This window comes from Heteronotia binoei, chromosome 3, assembly GCF_032191835.1.
Source record: "Heteronotia binoei isolate CCM8104 ecotype False Entrance Well chromosome 3, APGP_CSIRO_Hbin_v1, whole genome shotgun sequence".
NCBI classification, from domain to species: domain Eukaryota; kingdom Metazoa; phylum Chordata; class Lepidosauria; order Squamata; family Gekkonidae; genus Heteronotia; species Heteronotia binoei.
The window spans coordinates 158,384,718-158,403,462 of record NC_083225.1 but is presented as its reverse complement, the minus strand read 5'-3'; the positions used below and the strand labels follow the sequence as shown (position 1 = coordinate 158,403,462).

At 38.7% G+C, this 18,745-nt stretch overlaps 1 protein-coding gene across 1 annotated transcript in view; it reads left to right on the top strand.

Moving 5' to 3' along the window:
- PDS5B (PDS5 cohesin associated factor B) overlaps window positions 1-18,745 on the top strand; it is a 98,345-nt gene that overhangs the window by 52,640 nt on the left and 26,960 nt on the right. The window contains exons 12-22 of the mRNA XM_060234711.1: window positions 1,740-1,891; window positions 2,745-2,858; window positions 5,097-5,178; window positions 10,618-10,666; window positions 11,927-12,066; window positions 13,495-13,610; window positions 14,237-14,342; window positions 15,889-16,049; window positions 16,688-16,811; window positions 17,053-17,211; window positions 18,263-18,331. Coding sequence (XP_060090694.1) covers window positions 1,740-1,891; window positions 2,745-2,858; window positions 5,097-5,178; window positions 10,618-10,666; window positions 11,927-12,066; window positions 13,495-13,610; window positions 14,237-14,342; window positions 15,889-16,049; window positions 16,688-16,811; window positions 17,053-17,211; window positions 18,263-18,331 — 1,272 coding nt within the window. The remainder of the gene's footprint in view (window positions 1-1,739; window positions 1,892-2,744; window positions 2,859-5,096; window positions 5,179-10,617; window positions 10,667-11,926; window positions 12,067-13,494; window positions 13,611-14,236; window positions 14,343-15,888; window positions 16,050-16,687; window positions 16,812-17,052; window positions 17,212-18,262; window positions 18,332-18,745) is intronic.

The following is an 18,745-nucleotide window of genomic DNA, read 5'->3' as shown; positions in this document are numbered from 1 at the left end:
TGCTATGCCATATTTGTGAAGCATTTTTACTGATAAAATTGGTCCTCTTTACTGTAATCTGGGCTCCATGTTGAATGCAGTTTTTTATTACTATCTTGTTGCTGTTGCTTGGATCTCTTTCAGCTGATGCAAAGTATTTGGACAGGTATAGCTATCACCTATGTGCCACCTCTGGCCCCTCTAAATTTATGGTTGTTCCATATTTTTTCTTGTTTTAATCTGAACTTGACTGCTTTATTGGGCTGTCTTTGAAAGTTCAAAAACTTCATATTATACAGAATATGCACATTTAGGGTTTACTACAGGGAATATATATTTGCTGTGTTTAGAGAGATCAACTGTCTTCCCACTTATTTCCTGGTACAGTTGTGCTGTTTTTTTCCTACAAATCCCTAAAGCAGAGGTCTCCAGCCATTCTGAGCCTGTGGGCATACTTGGGATTCTGACACAGGGTGGAGGGCATAGCTACAAAATGGCTACCACTGGAAGCAGTGCCAAGCGTATGATGGCTGCCACAAAAGGCAGAACCAATCATAAACTGTCAGGGAGTGAGATCATGCATAACTCTTAATAATAACTTTTTGACATTTCAGGCAGAAGTGCTATTTAACAGGATTCTTTGAAAAATTAACATATTGTTATTTTCTTGCATACACACAGTTTACCTTCAGTTAGTGCAGTGAATTTCTTTGTGGTATGGTGGCACCTGTTGCCATAAGAACTTTTTAAAAATCTGTGCAGCCAACGAGATTCCCACTGGCCTATTAGAAACACAGATGGGTAAATACCCCACCTGGTTTCACCAACTTTCTAAAAAGGCCTGATGGGTGCCAGGAAAGTTGTTGGCTGGCACCATGTTGGGGACTAATGCCCTAAAAGGTTTGGAACCAGGGCATTTGAATAAGTGCACTCTCACTTTTGAGTATATGTTAAGGTTTGCTTGAGTATGCCTTGTGATATTAATCAAAAGTCCTTTGCTGGATTCTTGAACCTTTTCCTGAAGTTAGTCCATCGGACATAGACCATTTACTTGAGTTGTGCTCTGTTCATGGGCCACTCTAGAAATGCTGCATTGCTATATTTATTTACATTTTTTTATTCTACTCATCCTCCAGGGAGCTCAGAGCACCTTATGCCATTTTCCTCTCATCCATTTTATCCTCACAGTCACCCCCAAGAGGTTAGACTGAAAGACAGTGACTGGCCCAAGAACACCCAGTGAACTTCATGAATGAACCTGGATCTGCTGTGTCCTTAGAATGGGGGTGGGAATGTTTCATTTGCTTAGGTCTGTAATGGGTTTTTCTGAGTTACTGTATTATGGCTTTGGTTATATTTTGTAGCTCCTGTGTTTGTTGTAATGTTTAAATGGCTTTACTTTCTTGTATTGATTATGCACTTATGAACTTTTGAAAAATACCTTGAAATACCATATTTTGGTGAAAAGTGACAAACAAATTTTAAATAAATATGAATGCAGGAAACTGATGGGGGGGCTGCTTCTGAACAAACTGGCATTGCAGAATTTGAATGAAGTAAGGCTCCACCATTCTAATGGTGGATGACAAACCAGGTACATACCAGGTTTTAAAATCCTGACATAACTCAGCAACCAAATTATGGGTTGGGCATTCAGGCACTCAGACACCATACTAAACTGGATTTTAATCAGGCTGATAGAAATAAACATATTTAGACTTAAAACTAACATTTAGCTTTCTGTTTATATTTGTTTTTAGTGGAGAGTTAGAAAAGAGGCAATGATGGGACTTGCACAGATATACAAGAAATATTCTTTGCAGTCAGAAGCTGGAAAAGAAGCAGCAAAACAGATTGCTTGGATAAAGGACAAGCTGCTACATATATACTATCAAAATAGTATTGATGATCGGTAGGTTAGCTAAAGACTTGGGGGGAGGAAATACTTGCTTTCCTGTACATGTTGTGGGTGGCTTAGTGACCAGTAAAAAGGAAGAAGAAACAGCTTGGGCCACGGTTCAGGAAAGTGTTATTTAACTCCATGTGCCCAGGAGACTGCTTTTGAGTGGCACCACCTTAAGTGTCCACCTAACTGCTTTTGAAACTCAAGAAGGTAGATTATTTAAATCTTTGACTAAATTTATATACTTGCCTGTGTTGAAGCCTTAATGTATACGTGTATGTTTGTTTGTTTATGTAATTCATTCATTTGTACTCTGCCTTTCTCTCCAATGGAGACCCAAAGTGGCTTACATCATTCTCCTCTCATCACAACAACCCTGTTAGGTAGGTTAGGCTAAGAGAGTATTATTGGCCCAAAGTCACCCAGTGAGCTTTCATGGCATGATTTGGAATTTGAACCTGGGTCTCCAGAATACTAGTTAACACTCTTAACTACTACATCAAACTGGATCTGTGTAATCACATCCCTGTTTTAAACGTAAGACTTTTAAATAGCATGACTTCTTTAAAGAAGCTACTATTTGTTGTTGGCTATATAATAGTTTGTCATAAGATATGGAGAGATCAGTAGTTTACTATATTGTTTTAAATATGTTTAATTTGGAGGGATATTATGGATATGCTGTTTTGAAACCTATCATTCCTTAATTACAAATTTAATTATCAATTTAATACTTATTTTGACTGCTTAGTTTGACAATTACTCATCTATGCAATGAACATCTAATTGAGAAGATTTCTGACAAATCGCTCTATTTGTGTTTTATAAAAGCTGATGGCTGTTGTTCATGGTCTCTTTTTAGACTGTTGGTTGAACGCATCTTTGCTCAGTACATGGTCCCTCACAATTTAGAAACAAATGAAAGAATGAAATGCTTATACTATCTTTATGCAACCCTGGATTCAAATGCCGTTAAGTAAGTTTCATATGATAAATACAAAGTTCTAATTTATGTAGAATTAATGTGGTTGGTAATTTTAGTTGCAGTGTTGAATAATGTGCATCTTGATATTTTTTGGGGGGTGAGATCTATTTTGGAGTTCAGCTCTGCTGTAGTTGGCTTAACTTCATGAAATCACCTCATTTCTGATTTTCCTTTTATAAAATAATTACTTGATGTGTCATGCACTATGTAGTTCCCACTGGAATACATAGTGCATGACACATCAAGTTCCCACTGGAATATAACGTTTCCTCTTTAAGTGGTAGCTGGCTCCTGTGATCATGTGCTTTATGTACCTTGATTAAATACATGGACGAGCCCTAAGCTGTAAGAGGAAAAGCATGCAAAGCTGGAACCTTTAGCAAAGCAAAGTTTATAAATGATGCTTTGAGAAAAAGACAGAAGACTGCAGCTTTAAAAGATACTATGCTATATGTATCATATGTGAAGAATGGTGTAAAAATGGTTTCCTGGGTTCAGTTCCAGTGGGTATGGCCTTGTTAAGTGTGCTACAGTCAAAACAGCAAGGTCTTACAGTACATTGAAAACTAGAAAATTTATTGTGATGCAGACTTTGTGACCTGGATAGCCCAGTCTCATCTTATATCAGAAGTTAAGCAGGACTGACCCTGGTTAGTATTTGTATGGGAAACTCCCACTGAATAGCTCTTGCTTTAAAAAACTACAGGGTGGCAATGAGTTGGCTGTGACTTGATGGAAAAAATATTATAACATAACAATTTTATTTATATCCCGCCCTCCCCGCCAGAGCAGGCTCAGGGCGGCTCACAACAAAATTCCATACATTAGTTATACAAAATTTTTAAACAACTACATTAACAGTTTAATTAAAATTCTGATTAAAATCTAAAATTAATAAAATAGTATAATATGATATGTTAGTGCTATTTTCCGATGGCAAGTCCCCTAGCAGCTTCCCTCTTAGTTAGTGAAGGCCAGTCGGAAGAGGATAGTCTTGCAGGCCCTGCGGAACTGTTCAAGGTCCCGCAGGGCCCGCGTTTCCTCTGGAAGTTGGTTCCATAGGCATGGAGCCATAGTGGAGAAGGCCCGGTCGCGGGTGCTTTGCAGCTTCACCTCTTTCGGCCCGGGAATGGTCAACAGGTTTTTCCCAGCTGACCTCAGTGCTCTCTCGGGTTCATATGGGGAGAGACGGTCCCTAAGGTAGGCAGGTCCTCGGCCATATAGGGCTTTAAAGGTGATGATCAGCACTTTGTAACGAATCCGATATACAACTGGCAGCCAGTGCAGTTCGCGCAGCCCAGGCTGTATGTGCTCCCACTTTGGGAGCCCCAACAGCAATCTGGCCACCGCATTCTGCACCAGCTGCAGCTTCCGGGTTCAGTACAAAGGCAGCCCCATGTAGAGGGCATTACAGTAGTCCAGTCTCGAGGTGACCGTTTTGTAAGTTTTGTAAATCAGAACTTTTTTTATGCTATAAGCTTTGTGAGCCAGAACTTTTTCTTTAATGTGTCACACTTTAAAGGGATTTTAGAAGATGCCTAACAAACAGTGGAGAGGTGGGAGCAATCTGCTCCCACCTCTCCCATGTATTTGGATCTACCCAATGATCCCCAAATATATCCAGGATTCTTTCAGGACACCCTCCCCCCATTTTCCTGAGTAGGCCCGGATACATTTGGGATGCCGAAATCTTCAAAAATATCAGGTAGATTTTCAGCCTTGGTAGATTAGAATGCACACCCCCAGCCACAACTTACCCCATGCCGCCTCTTTCTCTGTTTAGATGTTAAGTAAAGACTTGAGTGTTTTTTGTCGCTTTTTGGTTAAGCCATTGTTGAGTCTTAAAAGTATTATTTGTTTTAAAAATTGTAATGTTTTTATCCAGTTGTTTCAGTTACTTTTAGTATATTAATATAATGTGTCAGTTGATTCAGTTGAGATCCATTTTGGTGAACACTAAGGAATGTGCAGTAGCTGTATTTTAAATACCTGGAAATTTTTATTAAGTAATCTGAAGCAGCAGGTAGCTACTTTTTGTTGATTATACAGGTTTAAAATCCATTATAACAATGGAGCTGGCATTCTAGCTTTAGATTTTTTCCAGAAGATCTCAATTTAGTCAGGCCTTTATACCAATAGTTTAACTCTGTTGTGGGATTCTCTCACCATGCATAACTTTTACATATTTCAGAAAGATGCAAAGATGGTTACTATTTTTTTAACTATTAGGGCACTGAATGAAATGTGGAAATGCCAGAATCTGCTGAGGCATCAGGTAAAGGATTTGGTTGACTTAATCAAGCAGCCCAAAGTAAGTTTATTTTCACTTTTACATTCCGTATGCATGAATCTCTCTCTCTCTCTCTCTCTCTCTCTCTCTCTCTCTCTCTAATACATTTTTAATTTGATAAAATTTTTAAGTTTTGCTTGAACTTCAAACCTTCAGTCAACATATTTGCCAGTGATAAAGAGATGCGATTATGAGAAAGTCAATGAAAAGGAAGCTTTTTCTGCTTTCTTTAAAAGAAATAACCCTGTCTGAATTAACAATGACCCTTTTAATATAATATCTTTAATATTACACTGTGATTCTAAAACAGACAAAATTCTTCTAAAGTACTGAGAAATAAATGAAAATAAAACTAGATGAAGAAAAAATCTGATGTCTCTAAAGCTGCTTGGTACCATGTATTAGTTTACACAAACCTTGAATAACAACAATGTACAGAAAATTAAACATGATTGTGGGGATGTGTTTCACATTTTAAGAGAAAGAGTATAGTTTCTGGTTTGAATTTTTAAAACTAAATTTCCAAATATGTGTATTGTTTAAAAACACAGTGATATTGCAAGGAACACTGACAGTTATGGGTGCATCAATGCTGCAGTGTTTTTGTAGGATACACTTCTGCTTTGAAGTGAGACAGAATATCAATTTACTATCTGCATTAATGAAATAGTCCTTGTTAATCTTTTTGGGATTGATGAAAAGGCATATTCCTTTTAAACCAGTGAGGTCATAAAGTGCAAAAACATGACTAGATTTTCATATACAAGTTTAATAAGAATGTTGAGATCAGAGAATCAGGAATAAAATCTAAATAAAATTCACAAAATTCAGTTATATGTCAGATGGCCAATTAATTATTGGAGTCAGGGTTTAAACAGACTTTTTCAAAATGGAACACTTTCTTTGTGTCCCACCATTTTCTAATCAGTTTTGAAATTTTAGTAAACATTAAACTTCATTTGATGAAATATGCCCATTTCATCTCTTTCCATAACTCCTTTATAGCAGAACCACAGAACTGAATTTGTGACTAAGGATGGGCATAGAGTAAAAAAATTGAGGTCCTTATAGGTTCATGACTTAAAGACACACTAGAATGGGGGTGGCTAGAGAAGCCAAACCTGCAGTGAGTCTCCAGCAGGCTCCCCCTCTACCTCTTCTCCAAGTTTGGTAAACATTGGATTTAGGAGGGCTGAGTTATGGTCATTCCAAAGCAGGTGTCCTCAAGAAAGTGCTCTGTGGGGCAATCACAGCGGGAGATTCAGGAGCATGTCATACAGATCCCATGCAAGCTAGAGGCATCAAACTCACAGAGGACCTCCCTTGGGTGCCCCTCTAGTTGCCCTCCAACTTTGGTGAGGATGGGTGGGGGGCTTAGTAGGGCTCCCCCCCCCCCCAAAAAAAAAGTTGCTCCCAGGAAATTACAGCCAAACCTTCTCCTCTGACTTGAGAGGTGTCACCCACCTGCCTGCTCATTGGGGACATTGTTCCTGTAGATGGGCATAGGAACTTTGGGTGTGGTCAAATAAGGTACTCGTATGGGTAGATGCTTGGATAGGTGGCTGTTGTTCCACAAGGTAGGTGTTGCACTGTGAGATAGTAGGTCTGGGTTCATGAGGTAGATGTTGGTCCATTAGTTCCATTGGACTATGAGGTAGATCTGGGTTTATGAGGGGGTGTCATGAGGTAGATGTCAGTCAATTAGGTGGGTGCTACACAGTGAGGTAGATGGGGGGTTGAAATCATGAAGAGTCAGATGTGGAAAATGGAGGCTCTGAGGGGGGACAGAAATCATTACTACTACATTTCTGCTGGCATGACTGAAAGACATCTAGCATTCCTGACATTTCTAGAAAGTGTCAATGATCCCTCTACTCAGTTACATCTTTAATTACACTGGACTATCTATGGAGTGAGGTGAAATCTGAATTTATACTATCCCATTGCACATTCCTTTTTGTTGGTCTGGATCACAGGTATCTTTAATGTTGCCATTTCTACCACAAATGTGTAGCCAGAGGAGGGACGGTGGCTCAGTGGTAGAGCATCTGCTTGGTAAGCAGAAGGTCCCAGGTTCAATCCCTGGCATCTCCAACTAAAAAGGGTCCAGGCAAATAGGCGTGAAAAACGTCAGCTTCAGACCCTGGAGAGCCAATGCCAGTCTGAGTAGACAATACTGACTATGATGGACCGAGGGTCTGATTCAGTATAAGGCAGCTTCAAATGTTTAAATCTTGAGGCAGATGTGAATGTAGACAATTCTTGGGCCGGGGGGGGGGGCACACAGCTTATGAGAAAGGGTGTTTCAAAATATCTTGGGGAGAGGGAGCATTAACTTAAAATTCCCAATGTGTGTGGGGAGGGGCATGGACAATATGTGGCACAAGCTCTTCTGCTCCACCAGACTTGAAATCAAGAAGAATCCATGTTGAACCATGACAGGAGGGCAGATGGTGGTGGCTGAGAGCCCCAAGACCAGCAGACAGTCCCTGAGGAGGGAGTTTCACCAGCCCTGGCTACACATTTGTGGTAGTAATGGCAACATTAAAGATACCTGTGATCCAGACCAACAAAAAGGAATAAGTGGAATGGGATAGTATAAATTCAGATTTCACCTCGCTCCATAGATAGTCCAGTGTAATTAAAGATGTAACTGAGTAGAGGAACCATTGACACTTTCTAGAAATGTCAAGAATGCTAGATGTCTTTCAGCCATGCCAGCAGAAATGTGGTAGTAATGACAACTTTGAAGGAACTGTGATCCATGGAATGTTGTATCTAAATAAGTGATCTGTGAAAGGGCTTTTAAAGAAGATTATGTGGATTTCTGACAGGTAATCAGTGCTTATGTTGCCTGGCTTTTCTGATAAGAAATGGAAGAGCTTAATTCCGAGAAATTGCCTCATTTGTGTTTAATCCTTTAGAAGACTTCACAGAAAGAACCTGACAGATTGCAACAGCAGTATTGGATTTTGTTCCCATTTAATCAGACTAAACTTGTTTGAGCTGTTTTGTAGGCTAGACCATGGTCTAAAACTTACTATAATTACAGTTAAAAGCATTAGCTCTCCATGTTTTGCAGTTGACTCTGAATTGTGAGCAGCTGAATATTTTAATGGCTGTTTTAAAGTTGAATGTTTACAGAAATTCAATGCAAGCTGGGGGGAAATAACAAAATCCTTTCCAAAGGGCAGTTATCTGGTATAAGTAAATTCAAGTAAAATGTACTGTTTACATTGACATTTTGTCATATTTTTGCAATATTATTTTCCTTATTCCACAAGTACTCAAGACTTCCTCAAGCTTGACCATTTTACATGGAATTTTCGTTCTACCATGTAACATTTTTCCTGCTTATTGACAATTCTTAACACAATTAATATGAAGAACTGCCATTGTTAGCATTTGCTTACATGTACATACTGCCATACAATAAATAAATAACATCTATATATGAAACAATCTGTATAAATTCACAAAGTTTTTTTGCCCAGGAAAAATGAAAAATAGCCAGGGTACTATTAGGATTAAGGCAGCAGTGTAATTGATATACACTGCAATAAAACTAAATAAAATAAAATCATATGATCATAAATATTATTAATCGTGTATGCTGCTTTTTAAAACGAAATTTAGAAGATATACATAATTATTTTTGCCTTTTTATTTATTTATTTTTGTAGTCAGTGTTTGCAATTTGTTATAGTGTGATATTATAAATGCCCTGACTTGCATAGTCCAGACTAGTCTGATTTTATCATATCCTGGAAGCTAAACAGGGTTTGCCTTGGCTACTATTTGGATGGGAAACCTCCAAGGAATACCAGGGGCAGGCAATGTTAAACTACCAATGAAAAGCCTACAGGGTCACCATAAGTCAGTTTTGACTTGCAGCACTTTCTGCCACCAATATTATAAATATTTTTAGAATGTTGTTGTTATTGGATCAAACGCATACTTAAGCAAACTTACATTTTCCCTACATTGCTGTAGTAAGAGGTAGTAGTAGAAGTAACAGCCTATAAAGACACCAGCTATCCATATTTCTGAAGAATTGGAGTTGCATGGTTGTTTTGATTTTTTTGCTTTTGTGAAATCTGTTTTAAAAGTTAGATCCAAGCAGGCAGCCGTGTCGGTCTGAAGCAGTTGAACAAAGCAGGAGTCAAGTTGCACCTTTAAGACCAATCAATTTTTATTTAGAATGTAAGCTTTCATGTGCTCTTAAGCATACTTCATCAGACGAGGAATCCAGCACAGTGTGCAGTTTGCTCACTGTGCTGGATTCCTCATCTGATGAAGGTGAAACTCGATTCCTGCTTTGTTTTAAAAGTTGTATATGATGTAAATGCTTGATTTTTAGCCATAGCCGCTTTAAAAAAAATCTTAGTCATATAACTTTAAAATATTAATTTTAAAAGTGTAAGGACAGTGCCTGTGTAGGCTTGGCTTTTTCTTTAATTTTGTAACTATAGCTTCTACTACTGACCAATCAAGTGGCTCTTAATGCTGAAAAGTAGCTTATTTCTGTAGAAACAAGTTTCAAATGCACTTAAGTGACTTCAGATCTCCCTTGCTTAATTCTAAATATGTATGCAGTTTGAGAATAAATAGAGATAATAAATACCAATTCTGCAGTTTCTGATTTTAATTTAGCTCCATTTTAAATTTTGTTCATGTAGACATTAGTTTCTTTGGGGTCAGTCCATTGAACTGCAAGTATGTTTCATGCTTCATGCCTCCTGCAGCAGTCTCCTGTTCTTCTTCGCTAGCTATTCCTGGGGTCAGAGGATGCTTGGGAATAGTTAAGAGACATGGCATGGAAAGCTGCATCTCAGAAAAGACATCTGTGGAAATGTAACCTATTCCCTGAGAGCCATTTTGGTGTAGTGGTTAAGTGTGCGGACTCTTATCTGGGAGAACCGGGTTTGATTCCCCACTCTTCGACTTGCACCTGCTAGCATGGCCTTGGGTCAGCCATAGCTCTGGCAGAGGTTGTCCTTGAAAGGGCAGGTGCTGTGAGAGCCCTCTCAGCCCCACCCACCTCACAGGGTGTCTGTTGTGGGGGAGGAAGGTAAAGGAGATTGTGAGCCTCTCTGAGACTCTTCAGAGTGGAGGGCAGGATATAAATCCAATATCATCATCTCCTTCCCTTGTATGAACAGAAATACCTTCCCCTCAATTAAGGGTGTCTTTGGATTGAAGTCATTATGAATGAATGTGCTTAGGATTGCAGCCTTTGAATGATCCTTCTTGTTTGACAAGAAACACTTCACTCTGAAAATTGTCTTTTTTCTGTTAAAATCCCAGTCTACATTATGTTCAGCTTACTTATAGCTATAATACTTGAACAGTGAATTAACATACAGTATTATTTATAATGCTAAACCATTATTTCCAATATGTCTGAGCTTACTTTGTACTGCATTGACCTTCATAAGGTTTCTCTCACTTAATTTGCAGACAGATGCCAGTGGTAAAGCTATATTTTCAAAAGTGATGGTAATAACAAGTAAGTTTTATTGTTTTAAGCATGCTCCTTAGATAATTTGTAGCAACGAATTATTGATATAAGTCTTCCTAACTTTGCAAGAGCGGCAATGTAATTACTTTTGAAACAGCAACAATGAATTGTGTAAAGAAATATGTTAAAACATAAGCAAGAACATTAATTCATAGGGTTGCCATAAAGTTGGAAGCAACTTGGCAGTGCTTAATACAAACACAAGCAAGAACACAGATTGGATTCAAATGTCATTTTCCACCAGTGGAAATTTGGGGCAGTGCCATTCCCTCCTCCTTTGTACATTCCCCAATTTTATACCGCATGCTGTTCCTGAGGTCCATTCAAGATAATGAAGTCCTTTGTCCTCAGAGGAGTAGCATATCAGGGAGCTCAGGAAGCTGCAGCGGGTTGGGAAGGGGGAGCCTCTCTGTGCTGGTGTACACGCCTTCCATTAGCAGGAAAAGATGCTTAGTTGGCTTGAATGCTGGAGCTGATAGGTTGGAGAAGATATTTTAGGTTGCATTGTTATGTATATATTTTTGTATGCTTCTGTATACTTCAGTCAGTTACGTTTCCAACTGCCTTCCCCTAGCTGCCTGCTGTTTGCTGTGAAAATCCTTTATGGAGGTCATTGCAAGCAAAATGGGTCAATGCTTTGGGTCACTGGAGTAATGGAAGGGGATGAGCTAAATCACTTCCTTCTTTCACTAACATGCATCAGTAGCTGAAAAGAAGACAAATTCTACCTGAGCTCCCCTCATCACTGCAGCACTCCTTTCTGTCATGCACATGAGGCTTTCCAAAGCTTCTGAGAGGATTTTCAGAGCAATAAGGCTGCTTGGAGAAGAGAAAGGCAGGAAAGATCTCTCCCACCACTTCCTTCTGTGAAGATTTTAACATGAAATTGAAAGATGTGAAGGTTGCAGCAAATTGTGTATACAAAAAAATTTGAAATTAATTTTAATAATACCCCCTGTTTAAATTGGAAGGTGAGTGGAGCAAAACAGAGCTAACCCATCAAACAACAATGATACAGAGCTACTGAAATCATCTTATCCCTCCTTATAAGCAATTAAAGCGTTGAGGTTAATTTTACTAATCATTGCCTGTCATTGAAAGCCAGTCTTGGTGTAACTATTTTTAAATGGACAACTTTTTCATAATTATATTTAAATTATAACGTTATAATTAAATTATAATTATATATACATTATAATTATATATACAGAATTCCATAGAACATCCTTTACTTTGTCTTCCTTAAAGGAAACTTACCAGATCCTGGCAAAGCACAAGATTTCATGAAGAAATTCACTCAAGTTCTAGAAGACGATGATAAAATAAGGCACCAATTGGAAATGCTTGTTAGCCCAATGTGTTCATGCAAACAGGCTGAAGGATGCGTGGTAAGAACAAATAGAGTGAACAAAACAGCTACTGACTAGCCGCCTTGCTGATGTGGGGATTCAGGGATCTGCCTCACAGGGGCTGACCTCTTTTCTCCAAGATCGGGGACAAAGGGTGGTGATCGGGGAGGAAGCATCCCAGAGGCACTCTCTTAGTTGTGGGGTGCCACAGGGAGCGGTCCTATCCCCGATGCTATTTAATATCTATATGCGCCCCCTTGCCCAGATTGTCAGGAGGTACGGACTGGGTTGTCATCAATATGCGGATGACACCCAGCTCTATCTATTGATGGGCGGCCAGTCCGACTGTACCCCGGAAAATCTAGACCTGGCTCTACAAGCCGTGGCATCTTGGCTCAGACTGAGTCGACTGAAACTGAATCCGACAAAGACGGAGGTTCTCTACCTGAGTCAGGGTGGTCCAAGGAGAGATCCATCTGCCGACTCTTGACGGGGTGCCACTAACACCGGTCTCTAAGGTCAGGAGTTTAGGCGTGCTCCTTGAGTCCTCCCTTACAATGGAGGCCCAGGTAGCAGCCACTGTTAGATCTGCCTTTTTTCATCTTCGGCGGGTGCGGCAGCTGGCTCCTGTCCTGGAGCAAAACGATTTAGCGATGGTAATCCATGCCACGGTCACCTCAAGAATAGATCACTGTAATGCTCTCTACATGGGGCTACTCTTGACTCAAATCCGGAGACTACAGCTAGTGCAGAATGCTGCGGCACGGCTGTTAATGAGGCTGCCACAATGGGAGCACATTCAGCCAGTGCTGAAAGAGCTGCACTGGCTACCTGTTGTGTTCCGAGTTCGCTTCAAGGTGTTGGTATTGACCTTTAAAGTCCTTTATGGTCAGGGACCTGCATATCTACGGGACCGCCTTTCTCCATATATCCCCCAGAGAGCACTGTGTTCAGGGGCAAAAAACCTACTCTCTGCCCCCGGACCAAAAGAAGCCAGGTTATTTGTGACAAGATCTAGGGCTTTTTCGGTGGCAGCACCAGAGCTTTGGAATGCCCTTCCAGAAGCCATACGGGCCCTGCGGGATCTGTCTGCGTTCCGCAGGGCCTGTAAGACCGAGTTGTTCAAGCCGGCCTTCGATGCTTGACGAAAAGACGGCTGCCACCGGACATCATACAGAATGCCGGTGATCACTGTTTGGAATTTTAATGCCGCTTATAATGTATGGATTCAGCACTATATAATGGTTTTAAAATTGTAATATGTTTTTAAACTGGAAAATGTAAATTATTGTTTTATATGTTTTATTGGTTTAACTGTGTAGATATGATACTGTGAGCCGCCCTGAGTCCGCTTGCGGAGAGGGCGGGATATAAGTAAAACGTAATAAATAAATAAATAAATGAATAATAAATAACTTATTTTGGTTGCCAAACTGTCTGTTAACATATTTGCAATGACTGTTGCAGCGAGAAATTACAAAGAAATTAGGCAATCCTAAACAACCGACCAACCCATTTCTGGAAATGATAAAGTTCCTTCTGGAGAGGATAGCCCCAGTGCACATTGATACAGAATCCATCAGGTATCTCTTTAAACTTTAATTTGATGGTGTGGTAGGGAAGTAATAAAACAGTGATATACAAAATTATATATTCAGTATTATGCTAAAGGGTTTAAGTCGTGTTGGAACTTAGATTTCCTCTCCTCCTGATGCAGTAAATCAGTATAGATTCAGTAAATTGGTATAACTGGTTTAAAAAAACCGCAACTGAAGTCTTTAGAATATTCATGTGCTTAATTCATTTTTAGCAACGTTTGATCATTCAAAAGTCAAAAAGCAACCAGGAAACAAAGCATATAGTTTAAAATCATCAATGATTAATATAAAATACACATTGCATAATATAATTTAAAAAATGTTTTTTGTTATTAAAAGTGCTATACAGATGGTGCTCTGAATTTCAAAACTGGAAGTTTGATTTTGTGGTCGTGAGTGAAAAAATGATATGGTAATAAGTACAATCAGTTTAAATTGCACCATATCTCTTCAGGATATATTTGTTGCTGTTGTTTTGTAAAAAGTGACAAAAATGTGTATGTCAAACATATTGTGCTAATTGAACTAGGAAGCAAATGTGAACTGGATTAGTGACATATATCTTGTGAAATGAATCATCAGCAAGTTACTTGGTGGTCTTTTCCTTTTAGTGCTCTTATTAAACAAGTGAACAAATCTATAGATGGAACAGCAGATGATGAAGATGAAGGTGTGCCTACTGATCAGGCAATCAGGGCAGGTCTTGAATTGCTTAAGGTAACAGTCTTTTTCCTTTAGTGTAAAATACAGTTGTGATAACTGTTTTAGTGTGAAGATGGTGATGCCTTGCTTTTGTTTACATATTCATTTATAATGCTTGTTTATGATTATCCATTAAGACTGAAATGTAATTGTAACAGACAGGTTAAGTTCTGCCTCTCCCTAGGAGAGACCAATGGGAGCTGACAGTGTGTTGGTGAGAGATTGACAGTTAAAGAACCATTACTTCAGTTAGAATCAAAATCTGCTGAGGGAAGAAGCAATAAGCTTGAGCCAGCGTGTAGCAGAACAGGCTGCTGCTGACTGAGAGAAAGTCAGCTTGTAACAAAGAATCCCAAATGGCTGAATAGAGCTGTGGTTCAAAAGTTCATGTGTGGAGAAATTTTATAATTATTTCCTTGATTCACTGTAATGTTGTATTTAAGCCATAAATAAAAATTAATTCTTTGTTTGATTAACCCTGGGATCTGGAATCTGGATGTGTATGGTTTTTGGTAAAGAAGCGCACACATACACACCCAAAGCAAGATTTATGTACATATTGATAGACTGAGAGAGATAGAAATGGTGGCAGCTTGTGACTGAAGCAGCATTTGATTCCCAGCCCCAAGACCTCTATGAAATGTCTGAATGAGGAGTGAAAGGGGACTGGGTTACCTGTCAGGTGGTATCTCTGTGAGTGAGCAGGAGGACCTAGTGTGCAAAAGGGTTGGGCTTCTCTTTTAAGAGGCAAGACGGGTGGCAAATTCTGACTGCCTGACCTACCTGTAACCCTGAACCCACATGATGAAGAGGGTGGTAGGGTCCCTGAGTGAGGGGTGGGGGGAGGTCACTGTAATTTAAAGTTTTTTTTAAGTCAAATATTTTGAAATCGTTTTCATGTGTGTCAGATTGAAGTAGAAAGGAAATGGTTTTCAGCAATATTGCAGAAGTACCGTATATTAATATTTCTTCAATAGTGTCTTTTCTTTCTGATTCAAACTGTGCGGTCTGTGTCGTGACTTCAGCACTCTGTATTGGGGTAACTGTGTGTGTGTGTGATCCAGTCATGTTCCCTAGATTTGAAACCCTTAGGAAAACTATATTTCTGAGATAGTTAGACCAAGACTATCTGGTTTTGATCTGTTATAATACTTGAAAGAGTGATTTAAAAATTGAAGCTGATTGCTTTGGGTGACTTGGTTTAAAGCAAGAAATGGATGAATGAATATTACCTAGACCAAGGCCCATTATTTTAAGATGAAGGTGCTGCACAGTCAGATATTTCTTGATGATAAATGGAGAAAATAAGGTGCTGGTCTTTGCACTAGTCTGTCTCACGTATTTTATATTTTAACTTTACAGCTGAGAGCCCCGTGTTATAATTTGGAATGCTGTCATTGCCTACCAAGTTGTTATTCAGCAGATATTTTTCTTGCTATTGTTTCTTTTTAACATTCAGTCATACGAATGACTAGGGATCTGCCTGAATAAAGTATAACAGTGCAACAGTAGCATGAGAATTTTAAAAAATTAAAAAAACCCTTATCATTTACTCTTGCAGGTGCTTTCGTTTACACACCCTATCTCGTTCCATTCAGCTGAAACTTTTGAATCTCTCCTGGCATGTCTGAAAATGGATGATGAAAAGGTAGCTGAAGCTGCATTGCAAATTTTCAAAAACACCGGAAGCAAAATTGAAGAGGATTTCCCACACATCAGATCGTGAGTTGAATAGTTTTATACTGCTCCGCTACACAATTCCACAGTGAATTAGACTTTAGAAATACTTAGCTAAACCTACTTCTCTTTTAAATCAATAATAAAATGCTCTTTGATTTTGATGTGACTGTATTGAACTATAGTTTTTATTAAATTACAGAATTAAGAGGGAAGGTTATGGCAAGAAGCATCTGTATCTCCTGATTGTTTTGACAATGCGCTTCTCCACTTTTTCACTTAGGATGAGGGCATGAGAAGCATGCCTTCCTATCCATCCACTCAGTGTACCTGTTATTCTTTGTGCTTGTAGCGTTAACCAGAGTTGTTGAAATATTCCCATGGGAGGGGCCTGGATTTGGAACCGTTATCACAGTCTTTTGCAATGCTTCTATATATGTATCTTATTAAAAGAAATATTAAGCAATCTGGTTGTGTGTTTATGTGGGGATTTGTTTTTTGCTTGGCTGGGCTATTGTACTAAGTGTTTTCATTGCATTCAAGAAACAGCCAAGGTATATATACCCTTCATTTGACCCATTTCAAGAGGCTGCTATTAATAGATGTCATAAATACAAGTTAAAATGTTTCAAGCATCCTTGTTTGATAATGTGATTTTTAAAAAATTACCTTTTAATTTTTAGAGCCTTGCTTCCAGTTTTGCATCACAAAGCTAAAAAAGGACCTCCACGCCAGGCCAAGTATGCCATTCACTGCATCCATGCAATATTTTCCAGCAAAGAAACTCAATTTGCACAGATATTTGAGGTACATTTTTTTTAAAAACACCAGTGTATTGAATTTTTCAGTGAAAAGCAGCAGAAATTACTGTAATTATGTGATATCCAGTTTTAAAGAACATTTAAGCCCTTCTAGTTTATTTCGTTAGTAGGTTTGAAAAACTGAAATTTTAAAAAGGCTTGATATCTTGAACTTTCCTTCATTTATCTTGATATCTTTCCTTGATATCTTGAACTTTCCTTCATTTATACCGATGTTTACATTTCAGCCGTTACATAAGAGTCTTGATCCAGGCAACCTTGAACATTTGATTACACCTCTGGTTTCCATCGGTCACATAGCCTTGTTAGCACCTGATCAGTTTGCTGCCCCATTGAAGTCCTTGGTGGCCACCTTTATTGTTAAAGATTTATTAATGAGTGATAGGGTAAGAATCTTTCATTGTTGTTTTTCTCTAGTAAGAAATGTTGAGATAGAAAAGATAAAGTAGCAATAAAAATATTTTTTGTGTATCAGATTTTTAAAAATATATGCATATAACTATGGGAAAGGATGAAGTTGTCAGATTGTGCCTAAACTAGTCTCTCTTTATCAGTAACAAAACAATTTAAGCTTGTTAAAATCACATATGGCAAAACAGAGATGTAAAAGCTAAATCATGTTAAAAGACTGACTTGGCTATCTTCTCCCCTATAACCTTGCAGAAGAAAATTAAACAGACACAACCATTAGAGTGCTCATATGTTTTACATTCACACTATGATCCATTTTTTGAAAACCAATTCACACAGTGTCCTCTTGACAAGTAAATGTGTGCAGAACCAATCTGCTGCAGTTATTTGTTGGAAGAAATGTAATTAGCCTTTTAAAAATTAAACCTTAGAAAGGGTTCCTAGGAGCTTATTATTCATTCCACGTTTTAAAGAGAAAATCCAGATGCAAATATCCTTCATTTCTGCTGCTTTTATTTTCACAGAACACACAAATAACATTCCAGCTGAATTATCAGATATGCATATTTTTGGATTAGTAGATCTCTAATAGCTTTACATGTTAATGGAAGAATCCATTTAGCATATACTATTGGACTGGCTTGTGTTAAGCAGCAGTAGTTGTTGCAGTTGTGCATCTGGACCCAAATTGCTGTCCTTAGTTGCAATAGTGTTGTCACATTTTGTTTGCACTGGGAGATGTAATGGGTTTGACAGACTAAATTGACAGTTTCTGTTGCTCTCCCTTCCCACTGCAGACCCTCCTCATGCCCTTCCTCAAGGTCCACAATCCCCACAGAAGTAGCATTTTTGTGGAGATCACTAGGCTGCAGTAGGAGAGAGGACAGTTTTATTATACTGATGAAAAATTTAGTCTGGATGCAGCCCAATGTGCTTAATTTTAAAAGATTGTGTTGAGAAGTATAATCACTTCAGTAAAGACTGATAAGATACTGAGGAAATAACAAATTGTTAAACTTTGTTCAGATGCCAGGAAAAAAGACAACTAAGCTTTGGGTGCCAGATGAAGAAGTTTCTCCTGAGACACTTGTAAAGGTGAATTGCTTAAATAAAACCTATTTATTTAATTTGTGTACTTGACTATAAGCATATTTGATATGCCTTAAATGCTTTTTTGTACTTTTGTTCTCATTTATTTCTTGCATTGTTTAATTCTCTAACCTTTCTAAAGTAGTTTGTAGATATACCTTTTCAGATGGTAGACATGTTGTGATTTTAATTTAGGAATATCATATAGAATATTGAGGTGGTGGGCTGTAGCAGTTAAAGCAGGGGTGTCAAATGTCCAGCCTGTGGACCAGAACCAGCCTGCCCAGGGCTTTAATCAGGCCCATGGCTCTTTTCTCCCCCTTTCTCTCCTTCCTGTCCTCACCCTTTGAAGCTCTGAGGCTGCCAAAGTTCCCAGCTCTTTCTACCTTGTCTTTGCCTGCTGCAGCAGAAGCTCTTCTG